The following is an 18118-nucleotide window of genomic DNA, read 5'->3' on the forward strand; positions in this document are numbered from 1 at the left end:
GGACAATGACCCTAAGCATGCTGCTAAAGCAACACTTGAGTGGTTTAAGGGGAAACATTTAAATGTCTTGGAATGGCTTAGTCAAAGCCCAGACATAAATCCAATTGAGAATCTGTGGTATGACTTAAAGAATGCTTTACACCAGCGGAACCCATCCAACTTGAAGGAGCTGGAGCAGTTTTGCCTTGAAGAACAGGCAAAAATCCCAGTGGCTAGATGTGCCAAGCTTATAGATACATACCCAAGAGACTTGCAGCCGTTATTGCTGCAAAAGGTGGCTCTACAAAGTATTGACTTTTGGGGGGTGAATAGTTATGCAAGCTCAAGTTTTCAGATTTTTTTGGTCTTATTTCTTGTTTGTTTCACAATAAAAAACATTTAGCATCTTCATAGTGGTAGGCATGTTGTGTAAATCAAATGATAAAACAACATGTATTTTAATTCCAGGTTGTAAGGCGACAAAATAGGAAAAATGCCAAGGGGGGTGAATACTTTCGCAAGCCACTGTACGCAGTATTCAACAACCTTGATAATTCTCTTTCACGCAACTTTATCTAATTGTGTAATTCAATTACATTGAACATATGTTCGGAGCTATACAGCATTTTAATCAGCTAGCCTGGTTATCTGTAGAGAAAAGGGTCATTTTAATCCAACTTGGTCTGGTCCACATAATTATTACAGACTCAGCCCCCAGGTACCGATCAAATTATTTTACATATATAAGATGTCCACCAATACAACACCAGAACCAGAGACTCTGATATTGCCTGTTTTAAATGTAAGAGTCTATCTGGTAAGAACACTTTTTTAATATTCCGGCATTGTTGAGTGGAACAAACTACCACATCAACTCAAAGCCATGGCAACCATAATTGAGGACACTAAATTACTTGGTGTTACCACAGATTTTAAAAATGTCGTGGTCAAAACATATAGATTCAATGTTGTAACGATGGGGAGAGGCCTGCTTTTTTGACACTCCACAAAGCAAGTCCTGTCACATGGTCAAGTGCTGCGAAGAAAGACCTAGTTAAGCTGTAGCTGGCCCAGAACAGAGCGCCACATCTTGCTCTTCGATGTAATCAGAGGGCTAATATTAAAACTATGAATACCAGTCTCTCTTGGCTAAGAGTTGAGGAAAGACTGACTGCGTCACTTCTTGTTTTTATAAGAAACATTAATGTGTTGGAAATTCTGGTTTCAAAAAACAAATAAACACTTCCCGGCACAACGCCTGTCCCCCATGTGAACTACTTGTTGTGTGTATGCACTGACATGTACGTGTACCTGATAGATGTGCACACACACACACACTACAGGTTGATTTTAAATGTATGTATATTGTAAAGTCTTTTGTCTGTAATGTATTTTTCGTTATGTGTCAGACCATAATAAGACTAGCTGTCACCATTGCCTAATGGGGATTCTAATAAATCAAATCAAAACCATAACTTCATTTAAAAAAGGTCAAAAGCTGGGTAATGATCAAGCCATAGACACATTTTCACGTCTGTATTTAAGTCATGTGTATCTATGTAATGTTGTAATGTTTTTGTACCATGGAAATACGTCTTTCTTGTGATATCCCTGTCATGTTTTTTTTTATGTATGTATGTACTGTATATGTGTTTCTTAATTGGCAAATAAAACCAATCAATCCTGTCTTTAAGCTGTAGCCAGTAAGCAAACCTATGTTTTTATTTGTTTTCAGAAATAGCTCACTCCCACAGTAGTCCTGGCCTGGACTCCACAGTCTCCACTAAAGTCCTCTACTTCACTGATCGTTCACTCACTCCTTTCCTGGTCAACATCTCCAAAAGGTACAAATCCAGAATCCCTCTTTGGATCTTGATGATGTCCATTGCATATGTACCTTTGTGTTGCATGCTGCCTGTGGGTTGTGGATGCAATGTACAGTGCCAGTCAAAAGTTTGGACACACCTACTCATTCAAGGGTTTTTCATTATTATTATTTTTTACAATTTCCTACATTGTAGAATAATAGTGAAGACATCAAAACTATGAAATAACACATATAACACATCATGTAGTAACCAAAAAAGTGTTACATAAATCAAAATATATTGTAGATTTTAGATTCTTAAAAGTAGCCACCCTTTGCCTTGATGGCTGCTTTGGGTATTGAATGTATGCATGTGTGTCATTGGTGTGTTTATTGTGTGTCTATGTGCTATAGCGTTGTGAGGGAATGTGCATGTATGTGTCTCTGCACAGATCAGTGTACCATGATGCCATCTGACACTGAGACTGTGCTGTGCTGTTAGGCTGGGGGAGGTGACTCTGAGAGACTTCAAGGCAGCGGTGGACCGCCAGGGTAGCTTCAGGTACCACTTCAAAGCCCTCGACCCAGAGTTTGGGACTGTGAAGGAGGAGGTAGGCATGTTTTGGGTTACAGCTTTGGGTTTACATTTAGATAGGGTCAAATGTTACCACTTAGGGGGAAATGCCTGAATGACCAAAATGAAAAGAGAAAACACTTGGAATTGGCAATAGTTCCAAAACCCAGTAACTATGTTAAGATCATAAAGATGTGGATTCTCTATTAAGGTTGATATGTGTTTAGAGACTGTCCCTGTATATATATCATACACTACACATACAAAAGTATGTGGACACCGCTTCAAATGAGTTGATTTGGCTATTCCAGCCACAGACAAATCTGGGTTTGGGGAATGCCAGGAGAACACTACCAGTCCGAATGCATAGTGCCAACTGTAAAATTTGGTGGAGGAGGAATAATGCTCTGGGGCTGTTTTTCATGGTTCAGGCTAAGCCTCTTAGTTTGAGTGAAGGGAAATCTTAACGCTACTGCATACAATGACACCACCCTCCTTTTGAAGCTTCCAGTCTGTTATTCAAACTCAATAAGCATGACAGAGGGATCTCCAGCCTTGTCCTCGTTAACAGTCACACCTGTGTTAACGAGAGAATCACTGACATGTCAGCTGGTCCTTTTGTGGCAGGGCTGAAATGTAGTGGAAATGTTTTTGGGGGATTCAGTTCATTTGCATGGCAAAGGGGGACTTTGCAATTAATTGTAATTCATCTGATCACTATTCATAATATTCTGGAGTATATGCAAATTGCCATCATACAAACTGAGGCATCAGACTTTGTGAAAATTAATATATGTGTCATTCTCAAAACTTTTGGCCACGACTGTACACACAATAGCCCTAATTACAAAGTGAAAACAGGTTTTAAGATTTTTTTTGCAAATGTATTTTAAAAAAAAGGAAAAAGAAATACCTTATTTACATAAGTATTCAGTCCCTTTGCTATGAGACTCAAAATTGAGCTCAGGTGCATCCTATTTTCATTGATCATCCTTGAGATGTTTCTACAACTTGATTGGAGTCTACCTGTGGTAAATTAAATATACACAGCTGTCTATATAAGGTCCCACATTTGACAGTGCATGTCAGACCAAAAACCAAGCCATGAGGTCGAAGGAATTGTCCATAGAGCTCAGAGACATGCTTGTGTTGAGGCACAGATCTGGGCAAGGGTAGCAAAACATTTCTGAAGCATTGAAGGTCCCAAAGAACACAGTGGCCCCCATCAATCTTAAATGGAAGAAGTTTGGAACCACCAACCTCCTAGAGCTGGCCGCCCGGCCAAACTGAATAATCGGGGGAGAAGGGCCTTGGCCAGGGAGGTGACCAAGAATCCGATGGTCACTCTGACAGAGTTCCAGAGTTCCTCTGTGGAGATGGGAGAACCTTCCAGAAGGACAACCATCTCTGCAGCACTCCACCAATCAGACCTTTTTCAGCGGCAGGGACTGGGATACTTGTCAGGATCGAGGGAAAGATGAATGGAGCAAAGTACAGAGAGATCCTTGATGAAAACCTGCTCCAGAGTGTGGCAAAGGTTCACCTTCCAACAGGACAACGACCCTATGCACACAGCCAAGACAACGCAGGTGTGGCTTCGGGACAAGTCTTTGAATGTCATTGAGTGGCCCAGCCAGAGCCCAAACTTGAACCCGTTCAAACATCTCTGGAGAGACCTGAAAATACAGTCCGGTCCATAAATATTTGGACATTGACCAAGTTATTATTATTTTAGCTGTCTACCACAGCATTGAAGTTGACATTAAATAATGAGCTGTAAATGCAGGCTTTCAGCATTAATTTGAGGGTATTTACATCCAAATCGGGTGAACTGTGTAGAATTTTCAGCACATTTTACATTTGGTTCCCCCCTTTTTAAGGGATCAAAAGTTAGAAAACACCTAAAAAAGCCTGTGCAGCTCTGGAACAAAGTCCTATGGACAGATGAGACAAAGATCAACTTGTACCAGAATGATGGAAAGTGAAGAGTATGGAGAAGGAAAGGAACTGCTCATGATCCAAAGAATACCACCTCATCTGTGAAGCATGGTGGAGGTAGTGTTATGGTGTGGGCATGTATGGATGCCCATGGAACTGGTTCCCTTGTATTTATTGATGATGTGGTGACTGCTGACAAAAGCAGCAGGATGAATGCTGAAGTGTTTAGGGCTATATTATATGCTCAGATTCAGCCAAATGCTTCAAAACTCATTGGACTCGCTTCACAGTGCAGATGGACAATGACCCGAAGCATACTACAAAAGCAACCCAATACTTTTGTAAGGCAAAGTGGTGGAATGTTCTGCAATGGCCAAGTCAATCACCTGACCTGAATCCAATTGAGCATGCATTTCACTTGCAGAAGGCAAAATGCCCTAAGAACAAGTAGGAACAGAAGAAGGCTGCAGTAAAGGCTCAGCAGAGCATCACCAGGGAAGAAACCCAGCATCTGGTGATGCCTATGCGTTCCAGACTTCAGGCAGGATTTGCAACCAAGTATTAAAACTCACGATTTAATTTATGATTTATGTTAGTTTGTCCAATTTACTTTTGAGCCCCTAAAATTGTGTGTGTGTGGGGAGGGCCACGTGTGCTATGTTTAAAAATGGTTATAATTCCTACATGGTTCATACAATAATTTTGACAAAACCCTTAAATTAAAGATGAATGTCTACACTTAAAGCACATCTTGAATGTTTCCTTTCAAATCTATTGTAGTGGCGTACAGAGCAAAAATTATGCAAATAGTGTCACTGTCCAAATACTTATGGACCTGACTATAGCTGGGCAGCAAAGCTCCCCATCCAACCTTACAGAGCTTGAGAGGATTTGCAGAGAAGAATGGGACAAACATACAGGTGTGCCAAGCTTGTAGCGTCATACACAAGAAGACACGAGGCTGTAATCACTGCCAAAGGTGCTTCAACAAAGTACTGAGTAAAGGGTCTAAATACAATACATATGTCGATGTGATATTTCACTTTTCTATTTTTAAAGCATTTGCAAAAATGTCTAAACCTGTTTTTGCTTTGTCATTCAAATCAAATGTTATTTGTCACATACACATGGTTAGCAGATGTTTATCCGAGTGTTTCGAAATGCTTGTGCTTCTAGTTCCGACAATGCAGTAATAACCAACGAGTAATCTAACCTAACAATTCCACAACAACTACCTTATACACACAAGTTTAAAGGGATGAAGAATATGTACATACAAATATATGAATGAGTGATGGTACAGAATGGCATAGGCAAGATGCAGTAGATGGTATAGAGTACAGTATATACATATGAGATGAGTAATGTAGGGTATGTAAACATAAAAGTGGCATTGTTTAAAGTGGCTAGTGATACATGTATTACATAAAAGTAATCTCTGATAGATTTCTCTGATAGAGTTCAGTGTGTCAAATCGGAGGGCCTGTTGTCTGGGCCTCTAGCAGTCTCTATGGGGGTGCCACAGGCTTCTCTGTATACATCAATGTTGTCGCTCTTGCTGCTGGTGAGTCTCTGATCCACCTCTACGCAGACGACACCATTCTGTATACTTCTGGCCCTTCTTTGGACCTGTGTTAACAACCCTCCAGACGAGCTTCAATGCCATACAACTCTCCTTCCGTGGCCTCCAATTGCTCTTATATACAAGTAAAACTAAATGTATGCTCTTCAACCGATCACTGCCTGCACCTGCCCGCCCGTCCAACATCACTACTCTGGACGGTTCAGACTTAGAATATGTGGACAACTAGAAATACCTAGGTGTCTGGTTAGACTGTAAACTCTCCTCCCAGACTCACATTAAACATCTCCAATCCAAAGTTAAATCTAGAATTGGCTTCCTATTTCGCAACAAAGCATCCTTTACTCATGCTGCCAAACATACCCTTGTACGATCCTTGACTTCGGCGACGTCATTTATAAAATAGCCTCCAATACCCTACTCAATAAATTGGATGCAGTCTATCACAGTGCCCTCCGTTTTGTCACCAAAGCCCCATATACTAACCACCGCGACCTGTACACTCGTTGGCTGGCCTTCGCTTCATACTCGTTGCCAAACCCACTGGCTCCAGGTCATCTACAAGACCCTGCTAGGTAAAGTCCCCCTTATCTCAGCTCGCTGGTCACCATAGCAGCACCCACCTGTAGCACGCGCTCCAGCAGGTCTATCTCTCTGGTCACCCCCAAAACCAATTCTTTCTTTGGCCGCCTCTCCTTTCAGTTCTCTGCTGCCAATGACTGGAACGAACTACAAAAATCTCTGAAACTGGAAACACTCATCTCCCTCACTAGCTTTAAGCACCAGCTGTCAGAGCAGCTCACAGGTTACTGCACCTGTGCATAGACCATCTATAATTTAGCCCAAACAACTACCTCTCACCCTACTGTATTTATTTATTTTGCTCCTTTGCACCCCATTATTTATATCTCTCCTTTGCACATTCTTCCACTGCAAATCTACCATTCCAGTGTTTTACTTGCTACATTGTATTTACTTTGCCACCATGGCCTTTTTTTTGCCTTTACCTCCCTTATCTCACCTCATTTGCTCACATTGTATATAGACTTATTTTTCTACTGTATTATTGACTATGTTTGTTTTACTCCATGTGTAACTCTGTTGTTGTATGTGTCGAACTGCTTTGCTTTATCTTGGCCAGGTCGCAATTGTAAATGAGAACTTGTTCTCAACTTGCCTACCTGGTTAAATAAAGGTAAAAAAAAAAAAAAAAGATGGCAAGATGCAGTAGATGGTATAGGGTACAGTATATACTGTAAATATGAGATGAGTAATGTAGGGTATGTAAACATTATATTAAGTGGCATTGTTTAAAGTGGCTAGTGACTTTTACATCAATTTTTCCATTATTAAAGTGGCTGGAGTTGAGTCAGTATGTTGGCAGCAGCCTCTCAGAGTTAGTGGTGGCTGTTTAACGGTCTGATGGCCTGGAGATAGAAGCTGTTTCTCAGTCTCTCTGGGGGTATGGGTATTATGTGTAGATGAGGATTTTTAAAAATTTTTAAATCAATTTTAGAACAAGGCTGTAATGTATATGGAAAAAGTCCAGGGGTCTGAATACTTTCTGAATGCACTGTACTGTTAGTCATGTAGTGTAGTTTATATTAAAAGAGTATGCCTGTCTGGTTCTGGTTGGTGTTCTCAGGTGTTCCAGGACGGAGCCCTGGTGCCTGGCTGGGAGGGGAAGATAGTGGCCTGGGTGGAGGAGGACCATGGAGAGAGACGGTAGAAGTGGGAACCAACCAACCATAGAGGGAACCACTAGCCTCAAACTGTGACCACTGGAATATGATGTCATAACACCTTCTCAGTATTCACAGCAGCCCTGCAGAGGTAGTTATTAAAACAATTGGGACCAATCTATTTATTACTGTTTCGAGATAAAACCATACTTTCAAAATGGCTCTGTCCTATGGACATTTGACTTACAGTAACTGTTTGAAGTACAAGCTGTTGCCAAATATGAATAAAGTTCTTCACAATACAATTTTGAAGCTTTAATAAACATGGATTATTGCATGAATATTGACTATTTGTGAATTATTTCCCAGACACGCAGTTAATGTAACTCATGATCATGGAGGACTATAATTCCACTCGAGTCATTAATGTCGTTGTGAATGTCTTTACTAAGGTACTGTTTACTACTACAAAGGTTCAGATGCATAGCTTATATGCATAACATAACAGAAATTACATTCCTGCCTGTCATCTCTTCAGAAAGACAAATGACCTACTGGGTGTAACTGTGTCTTGCCAGAAAAGACAGTGTTTATTGTTATTTTCTTTGTCTATTAATGAATTTGCGTCTTTTTAGTGTTGGCAGTACCAGCACTAGAGTATAGACACCTGCAAAGTTAATAACCGTTTCTTCTTGTTGAATGTGGCAGAGGCCGACTCCTCATTCACAGTCTCAGGCAGCTCCAGGTGTAGATGGTACATATCCTCCACTTCTAGTAGTACATCATCCTACAGAGAAATACACACACAGACTATTAGACCCACAAGACCACAGAAAGGATAACTTATAATGTAACAGGCTATTATGTCAACATAAGAAGCGTTTAAGCAAAAGGGACAGAATTTTTGTTAATCCATCACAGGGCCTTATTCATAGCACAAGGGAAGGGGAAGCAGAGTGGTCCCTGACCTGGGAAATGCTGAGATGGCACTCTGTGATGGACTGAACCTTTGGTAGCTCCATAGTCAGCTTCAGGCTCCGGGAGAGGTCCCTGGGGTCAGAGTTGACAGTGAGCTGGTGCTGTGGCCGCTGAGGCTCGGCTGTCACTGAGCTAGAGATCACCTGGATCAGGTTCTTGGTCTTGTTGCTTTGGTCCCCTGGCCCAGGAGTTAGCTGGACAGATGTGATGAGCTGCACAGGTGTACTGTCCTCAGTCTGCCCTTCACGCAGAGAGATCTGCTGAAGCAGGGAAGCTGGGGTCTGGGAGGCTGGGAAATTGATGTCAAATGAATGTCAAAAAATGTATCTTCACCTACAGTATACATTTAAAGAAATCTTGAATTCAATAATCTCGCCTTTATCTTGGTGTTGTCACCTTAATAAAAAAAAAACCCTTGAACCAGGGAATAATTATGTAGAGGCTTTACCTGTGTTTGTGGCAGGGCTGTACTGTTTTAGAGAACCCAGGCGGCGCTGCATGTCCTCTAGGCTGCCCTTCAGCTTACTGCTGCTGACGTTGTACTGCTGGATCAGACGCAGGCCGTGCTGCTGCTGGGTGAAGCTCAGAGCTAACAGGTGAACCTGGTCCTCCTTCTTGTCCTTCTGAGCCTGCTGCAGCACCGCAGGGCTGAACGCCACATCCATCACACTGTAGTCGTCTGAATACAGGAAACACAACAAAGTTGTAGTCCTGAGAAACGGCAATGATACAACTTTTTATTTCAGTGTTACATAACATTAGTATCAAAACCATAAAACAAGTTATAAGAAAGTCAGCTTTAGTAGAATGTAATTTGGGGAATGTTCTCTTTTTTTTGCCAGCACCTCTTGTAATACAGGTTACAATGCAGGTAATTATGCAGAAATACGGGTTTGTGTTCTGCAGGACAACAGTGACTCTTAGTACCTCCTCCTTCATCAGTGTCTGTCTCCAGTCTCCCTCCACACACAGGCACTGGCTTGTTCTCATCAGCAGGGGTAGGGACGCGCTTCCAGCCACACACATTGATGTACAGCAACCCTTTCTTTGGCTCCTGACACAAACAATAAAGCAACTGTTCAGCCTCTTTATAGTTCACACCTCCATATTATTAGCCAGCAGTGCACAGTCAAACGTGCACTGCAAACAAATGAACCAGTATTCTCTTACCAACACACTTTGCTATGTCATTTTTATGTAGGCCAGTGTTTGTATGTTTTGAATCGATAAACTCTACAGTGTGGGTGTAGCTGTTCATAGAAAAAGCAGATACTTGACGGTACCAGCATTTCAGTGAGTAGGCAGGAGTCAGGCTGAGGTGGTGCATTATAATCAGTTCCCTGTTTCATCTGTTTCTCGATAAACATCTGATAGCTTTGAGGGTCATTCTGAGACAGGTCGTCTAACATGGACCAGAACTGGTTGACCTGCTGCAAAACTTCCTTTGTACACCCCAGGGAAGAAGACATATTTCTGAAAAGATTTTGAGGGATTTAGTTTAGTAACGTTATACACACAGCTCATTGGAGTTTTGCATTTGATTATGGGTATGACAATGAAAGTTAGCTATAGATGAACAAGCATGGAGAGAATTCATAGCCAGGTTAAATAACGTTAACGTTAGCTAGCTAGCTACAGTAGCTAAATAGCTAGCGCTAGGTCTACCACCTGTTGCAATACACCAGACAGCAATGCCTTTGAATACAATCAAACTATTTGGTACGAATACTGTGAATCAAATGGTGAACAGTAACGTTAGTTATCCTTCTAAAACAAAACACATGGAAATACTCACAGTAAACTTGCTTGCTTCAAGTTCTTGCGACCCCTGTGCTAACTTTACAGCTAAATGTTGACTAAATCAACTTTGTAGCGAGAGCTCTGTTACTATGGAAACGAGATGAGAGTGGTGCATGCTCGCCCTCTACAGACAGAAGAGATGCTACTACTTTGCACTAAACGGTGGACACCGTCCGCATCCTGAAATGATGGCTCTGGTACATAAAGCTCTTTCATCACACCAGAGTAGACAATGGACATGTTTAGATATGAAGCATCATTTATTTTCAATACAAGACGAATATATGGTATAAATATGTTCTCATTCAGGTGCTAAAAATACAATGTATGACAAACATGTATAGTATAAAATATTTCCTACTGTTAAATAATGTATGCATTTCTGCAATCAACATGGCCGTTATAAGGAGGTAAAATTACATTTACAGTACAGGGGGAAGAATGTCAGGAGCATCATATGTTTCAGTTTCCTCTAGGCCTGTTCTGGAGTCTCCCTGATCATCCATCGTCTTATTCCTCTTCCTCCTCAGTAGCTCTGTGGATGGAAAAACAAATGTAACATACAGTATTATGCAATTTCAAGAGGAGAAACAGAACTGCAAAGCAGATGTGGTCCTGATATGTAAAAAATCAATGCATAGGCTTATGCAACGGAAGAGTTAGTGTAAGTTTACCTCAATCATGTCGTAGATCCAGCCGAGAAACTCGGCCACCTTGGTGTAGACTCCGGGATGGTTGGGCTCAGCGCAGCCTGTACCCCAGCTCACCACCCCCACCAGTCTCCACACGTTGTCAATTTGACAGACTAGCGGACCCCCACTGTCCCCCTGGGCAGATATACATTGCTGTCAATCACACGGGTTACCAGACTACCACACTAACTGTTATGGGTTGAGATATTGTTAAGTCACAGTGATTTAGTGATTATGGGTTGGGATATTGTGGAATACTGAATCCTGAGCGCCACTGAATTTGATTGGTAGGACCCTGAATAAAGTTGGTGTGCTCTCTCAGGCACATGCCTAATGAGCTTTGTCTTCGATCATTTAGAACAGTACAGGGGGACACCTGAGGGAAAATATTCTCATTATAAAGAACCAATTCTACTTTTGTAAGACAACAACTCTCTGACCTTTGGTAAATCTCTTCATAAAACAAACCACAGGAGGAAGAACACTGGTATGTGTTTATGAACTAACCTGACATGCGTCCACTTTGCCCTCGGTGTATCCAGCACAGAGCATGCGGGGGGTGACCTCTCCATTGTACATGCAGGAACTGTTGCATTTCTTGGTGCTTATCAGTGGAACTGTAGCTTCTTTTAGCGTGGCAGGGATGAGAACTGTCAAAGAAAGTCAAACTAATGTAAATATACCTCTAATTTTTATGATTTAAATGACTTTGGGCTATGAGAAAACATTTAACCATCGATATAGATACATTACATTTTCCTATTTAAATGATAATATTGATTTAACATAGTCGTACCATCATCTGGTTGAGTGTAGCCCCAGCCAGAGATCCAGCACTGTGTTCCTCCTGGTAGATCATGCTCGTACTGTGGCAGACAGATAGGCCTGATGGTATCTAAAAAATGTAATAAAAAATAATATTTGGAATATTAGAAAACAGTGTAGGTCATGTTGAAGTTGATTTCAGTAATATTGGAACATGTTTTGGAACTGATTGCTGTAATCATATAGTTGAGTGTTCCAGTCAGCCAAGGGACTATGTGATGCATTCAAAAGTAATCAAGTTCCCTGTCACCTGAGAAATTCAGTGGGGTCAGTAGTTTCATCAGAGCAATGTCATTGTCGTGGCTCCTGAGGTTGTATTTCTTGTTGTAGATTATCTTTTCCACTGCATATCCAGTGTACTGAGCCATTTTAGCTGAACTGCGTGTGACAATACCAGCGTAGACCACCCAACTGGACACCTGTGGCAGCCTATAACTGGAATGTTATAAAAGAGATTAATAAATGTATGGCAGCTAGATGGCTCTTCAACTCTCAATTGTATAAAGTATGAATTACTTTATGCAAAAGAAAGTGAGAGCAATTGCTGTCCCTAGTCATCACTACACTGTCATGAGTCAGTGACCTCTGACCTCTAACCTTTTACCCCGAGGGGTCTTACTTGTGCACACAGTGGGCTGCGGTGACCACCCATTGGCTGGTGATGATGGTGCCTCCACAGGTGTGTCGGTTGCTGTAGTAGAGACTGACTTGCCAGGGCCACCTTCCCAAGGTAGCCTCCACTCCCCCGATTATCCTGGGCAGCTTAGCCCGCGTCCCACACTCTACACAGGCAAAGGAAACAAATATGAAGGCATTTATTCCCAGATCACTTTACATACATTGTATGGAGGTAACTCATCACCCTACTGTAAAAAAAAACATTAGGAACACTTTCCTAATATTGAGTTGCACCCCCCTTTGCCTTCAGAACATCCTCAATATCGGGGCATGGACTCTATAAGGTGTCGAAAGCGTGTCGAAAGGGATACTGGCCCATGTTGACTCCAATGCTTCCCACAGTTGTGTCACGTTGGCTGGATGTCCTTTGGGTGGTGGACCATTCTTCATAAACACGGGAAACTGTTGAGCGTGAAAAACCCAACAGTGTTGCAGTTCTTGACACACTCAAACCGGTGCGCCTGGCACCTACTACCATAACCCGTTCAAAGGCATTTAAATCTTTTGTTTCGCACATTCACCCTCTGAATGGCACACACACACAATCCATGTCTCAATTGTCTCAAGGCTTAAACAATATTATTTAAGCGTTCTTCTCCCTTTCATCTACACTGATTGAAGAAGATTTAACAAGTGACATCAATAAGGGACAATAGCTTTCACCTGAATTCCCCTGGTCAGTCTATGTCATGGAAAGAGAAGGTGTTCCTAATGTTTTGTACACCTAGTGTATACCACCAATATGTAGAACTTGGAAGTCATGACTGAGAGGTCGTATGAAGGTCATTGGGTCTTACCTGTGTGTGAGATGCATACATTTACAATGTGATCCACTGTTATGTTAGTTGTTGTTAGTACCCTGCAGAAACTTACCAAAACATTTCAAAGCTATAACCTTCCCTGTGACGCAACTCCCCCTAAATAAAAACAAATCCATCCATTAAAAAAGCTTGATTACTATGTTATAGCACATCTATTTTCTTCTGAATCATTAGGTTATGTTTTATATCCTCAGACAGCTGCCGTACCTTAACTGCCATATATTTTCCAGGCTGGTCTTGTGTTCAGATGTGATCTGTATAAAGCCATCGGTGTAGTTAGGTCCGATGTCCGTTAAGTTCACCCCTTTTTGCTTGGTCAGTCTGGAAACCAAATGAATCATAGTTATATCTTCTATAAAAGCAGGCGATATGGGAGAGTGTCTGTTTTAAAAAGTAATGTATGATCCACGGGGCATCGGGCAAGCCTATAAACGAGGTATTAAATAATCTAACATTAACTGGGAGCAATCAGCCTTATGGTTAGGTGAATAGCCTTTTATGTTGCCAAGCTGCTGTGGGCTTTATGGTAAGGAAATGGTCTCAGTTGACTAGCCTTAGATATCCCAGCTGGCGGCAGACCAGGGTCCCCAGGGAAGAGTTCCATCTCTCATAGCACACAGGCAGCCACGTGGGCACCTTCTCTAGCTGGATCTCCAGGAGAGAGTTCTCCGGGCTGATTCTGTAAAACACTGAACCTCATTGATTGAAAATAATCCCTCCAGAGACCAACTAGATCAACAGTAATGAACTGCTGTCTTGTTTGAGAGGGAAATGTTAAGCAGCTTATATCCAATAACTAATGTAGTCAATATAAACAGATCATTATTTCATGTTTTGATGTCGGTTGATAGACAGTCTCCACTCCTCTCCACTGAAGTCTCCACTCCTCTCCACTGACTGTGATCATGTAGAAGTTGTTAAGAAATGTATTAATAAAGATATGTACTACAATAAAGACAATTATAGTTGTAATATAAACACATTTGGTTTATCAAACTGCTAGGAAGGTCTTTCTGCCTGACAAAACAAGTGTGTCCCTTGACTTGTTCCACATTTTGTTGTGTTACAGCCTGAATTCAAAATCAATTAAATATTAGTTTTTCTCACCCATATAAACACAATACCCCATAAGGACAAAGTGAAAACATGTTTTTTGAAATGTTAGCAAATTTATTGAAAATGAAATACAGAAATATCTCATTTTCATAAACATTCACACCCCTGAGTCAATACTTTGTAGAAGCATATTTGGCAGCGATTACAGCAGTGAGTCTCTAAGAGCTTTCCACACCTGGATTGCATTTTAGGTTATTGTCCTGATGAAAGGTGAATCCATCTCCCAGTGTCTGGCGGAAAGAATTTTGAACCAAGGTTTTCCTCTAGGTTTATTTTTTATCCTGAAAAACTCCCCAGTCCTTAACGAATACAATCATACCCATAACATGATGTAGCCACTACTATGCTTGAAAATATGGATAGTGGCACTCAGTAATGTGTGGTATTGGATTGCCCCAAACATAACACTCTGTATTCAGGACAAAAAGTTAATTACTTTGACACATTTTTTGCAGTATTACTTTAGTGCCTTGTTGCATACAGGTCGCATGTTTTGGAATATTTTTATTCTGTACAGGTTTCCATTTTTCACTCTGTCAATTAGGTTAGTATTGTGGAGTTACTACAATGTTGTTGATCCATCCTCAGTTTTCTCCTATCACAGCCATTAAACTCTAACGGTTTTAAAGTCACCATGGGCCTCATGGTAAAACCCCTGAGCAGTTTCCTTCCTCTCCGGCAACCGTTATAACTTTAATAACTTTAACATGCTCAAAGGGATATTCAATGTCTGTTTGTTTTTTTACCCATCTACCAATGGATGGCCTTCTTTGTGAGGCACTGGAAAACCTCCCTGGTCTTTGTGGTTGAATCTGTGCTTGAAATTCCCTGCTTGACTGGGGGACCTTACAGACAATTGTATTATGTGTGGGGTACAGAGATAAGGTGGTCATTCAAAAATCATGTTAAACACTATTATTGCACACGGAATGACTCCATGCAACTTATTATGTGACTTGTTAAGCACATTTTTACTCCTGAACGTATTTAGGCTTGCCATAACAAAGGGGTTGAATACGTATTGACTCAAAACATTTCAGCTCTCATTTGTAATTAATTTGTAAACATTTCTAAAAACATAATTCCACTTTGACATTATGGGATATTGTGCGTAGGACAGTGACACATTTTTTAAATTCAGGCTGTAACACAAAATGTGGAAAGAGTCAAGGGGTGTGAATACTTTCTGAAAGCACTGCTTACCCTATATAGTGCAATACTTATGACTAGCGCATATGGGAAATAAGGTGCTATTTGGGATGTAACCAATCACACAGACAAGATGACAGTCTCTGTGGTGGGTGACGGGCTGAGAGGCACAGACCTTTCCTGGGGTCAGCCACAGAGATGTCCTCGGTCACGTTACAGAAGGACGTCTCCTTGGTGTCCCCCAGCCCTGCTGGACTCTGAGAGGAGGTAGGCCGCAACAACAACCTGACTGTGGGAGGGAAAACAACAACATGCAGAGTGAATTATAGCTACAGTGGATGTAAAACAGATGTTCTTAATCTAGCTCTGTCATTGTGTGAGACATAATTATCATGCATAGTTAATCAGCTATAACAGTCTCATTGTAAAACATTCAAATACAGTGTTCTATATTCTGACATGTAGGGTTATTTCGGTTTGCTATCCACCACAGCAAGGAATCTGTGCCTCACAAACACTAGAACATTGAACATGTCATCATTCACTTCATGATTTGACACTTGCAGGATGTCTCACCTAGGAACCACACTCCGACTGCTAAGCCTCCCAGAAGTCCTACTGCACACACAGCAACCAGTACTCTCACCAGTCTATGGGCTGACAATGGAGCACAGCTGAATTAGACACTGATAAGAGATAAACTGCTTGGGTATACTGCTAAAAGGCATGTTAGCTGTCTGTCACACTGACATAGAGTGGAAGAGATAGCGGCACAGCATGTAACAGCCATTACAGTCTACAACGTGCACACAACTAAGGATGTGAACAAAGCATACCACATACAGGGAACAGGTGACAAAGATGAATGCTGAACATTTCACAGGCAGTGTCATGATCAACTGACTCAGATAAAGTCTGCACGGCAGCTGTGAGGGGTAGCTGTATACTGTACTACAGTTTGTGAAAAGGATAGCCAAAGCACTGAGGCTCGCTGGACTTGGCTTTAACTTAAGACAATGAGACACTAAAGTACTGAAGCTTAAAGCTTATATACTCTAATTAGATAAGACTTTATGTAACATGCCTTGTTTGAGCACTAATTGGATAATGTCATACTAATCATAGCCTGTGGTTCCAGCCCTATTAGACAGTGCACCACCCAGGCATGGCCTTACCGTGGTTTGTAGAATGGATTCCTCTCAGCCAGGCATGGCAGCTCTGACTCTGAGCTCCTCTGGCCTCTCCCACTCCTGTCTTCTCTGGGTGAAAAGGATGACTGACAGCCACAGGATTCTCAATCACAGATAATATATCTCCATCAAGATTCTGCAACATATGCAATGAATACAACACACACACACTATTTATATCAGTCTCCTGGGACACTGGATATGAACATAACCTATTCTTCCTGGCTGACTCCCCCTCCACTTCTACACACACAGAAGCCTTATTCATCCCCTTAATGAAACATATTTAATTAGGATGACTGAAACTGAGAGATCTCAGGAGGGTTTGTCCAGGTGTATGGAATTTCAATGGCAGGTGTGTAAAGGTGCGTAGATAATGTCACAGGTGTCCAGGTGTGTGAACTGAAGCACAATGTATCATTCATAGCCTAACGTGAGAACCCCAGCCAACACGTCATACTTGTGCTGCAGACATATGGATTTACTCTACACAGAACCAGACCCATGCAGCAGGTATTTCACATGCAGGTGAATCAGACTACTTACATTTGTTTTCTATTGCAAGACACACACTTTTAAAAATGTTAATCAGAGTTAAATACTACAGGGTATTTCTAGCTCATGCAGTGAGATATTGTGGTAAAATAAGATGGCATTATATATTTACAAATCCCCTCTAAAAACCATCTGCTTCAACATGATCCTTAAACATTGTAATAAACCCCTAGAATCAAACCAAAGCATGCACTGAATGCATATATTTCCCTTTAAGTTACCCTCTAGCAGATAATACATTACATTAGTAAGAAGTATACAATGTACATGTACTTGAAATATATTATGATGATTGACATTAGATTCTTAAAAACCATGAACAATTCTATTAAATCGTTATAGTTGTTGTTAAACAACATGCACAACAGCTAGTACATGTACAGTAAGTAGACAGGCATTATGAAAACAACATCTGTTGTCAGTGATGTTGAGTGAGTCAATAGCCTAAAGACAGAGGGCGTCAGGGGAGGTGAGAGCAACAGAGAAGGTATCAAGGTGATGTTGAAAGTAAATTGGGGTAAGGAGAGAGACAGAGATTTATGCATGGAGTCTTACCATGTTTTCCTTGTATGCTATGTTGTCCGGAGGAGAGTGTGGCACTGGGCTCTTCAACGCTCATCTGTAGGCCTGTGTTAGGTTAGAGACAGAGATGCGCTCTGCTCGCAGCTGGTTGACCATTTGCCATTTTACAAAATGCAACTCTGGATTTCCCTTCACAAAGAGACAATGAGGTCAGCAGTGGTGCTGTGCTG

General features: G+C 41.3%; 2 protein-coding genes across 8 annotated transcripts in view; one reads left to right on the forward strand and one right to left on the reverse strand.

Annotated features, from left to right (window-relative positions):
* Positions 1-7903, forward strand: part of LOC112267125 (dixin-A) — a 30172-nt gene extending 22269 nt beyond the window's left edge. For 4 of the 5 annotated variants that reach the window (XM_024445223.2, XM_024445224.2, XM_024445221.2 and 1 more), the window contains exons 13-15: positions 1715-1823; positions 2289-2397; positions 7526-7903. In XM_024445223.2, coding sequence (XP_024300991.1) covers positions 1715-1823; positions 2289-2397; positions 7526-7609 — 302 coding nt within the window. In that variant the 3' untranslated portion in view covers positions 7610-7903. Of the gene's footprint in view, positions 1-1714; positions 1824-2238; positions 2398-7525 lie in introns of all 5 variants that reach the window. The other variant, XR_006078839.1, reaches the window with a different exon arrangement.
* A 228-nt stretch (positions 7904-8131) lies between these two features.
* Positions 8132-14520, reverse strand: pih1d2 (PIH1 domain containing 2). Of its 3 annotated transcripts, XM_042297425.1 has the most exons (11): positions 13564-14520; positions 13409-13452; positions 12477-12639; positions 12108-12292; positions 11829-11927; positions 11540-11682; positions 9468-9594; positions 8989-9219; positions 8684-8829; positions 8531-8612; positions 8132-8349 (listed from the first exon to the last, which is right to left on the reverse strand). In XM_042297425.1, the coding sequence occupies exons 1-11, from the start codon at positions 13695-13697 to the stop codon at positions 8345-8347; spliced, it is 1359 nt and encodes a 452-aa protein (XP_042153359.1). In that variant the 5' UTR covers positions 13698-14520; the 3' UTR covers positions 8132-8344. The 3 variants fall into 3 exon arrangements, with proteins under 3 accessions (XP_042153359.1, XP_024300986.1, XP_024300988.1); XM_024445218.2 differs by having other exon boundaries at positions 8531-8829; XM_024445220.2 differs by lacking the exons at positions 11540-11682; positions 11829-11927; positions 12108-12292; ... (1 more) ...; positions 13409-13452; positions 13564-14520 and adding exons at positions 9824-10013; positions 10336-10871 and having other exon boundaries at positions 8531-8829.
* Positions 14521-18118: the final 3598 nt, after the last annotated feature.

This window comes from Oncorhynchus tshawytscha, linkage group LG14 (assembly GCF_018296145.1).
Source record: "Oncorhynchus tshawytscha isolate Ot180627B linkage group LG14, Otsh_v2.0, whole genome shotgun sequence".
Taxonomy (NCBI): Eukaryota; Metazoa; Chordata; class Actinopteri; order Salmoniformes; family Salmonidae; genus Oncorhynchus; species Oncorhynchus tshawytscha.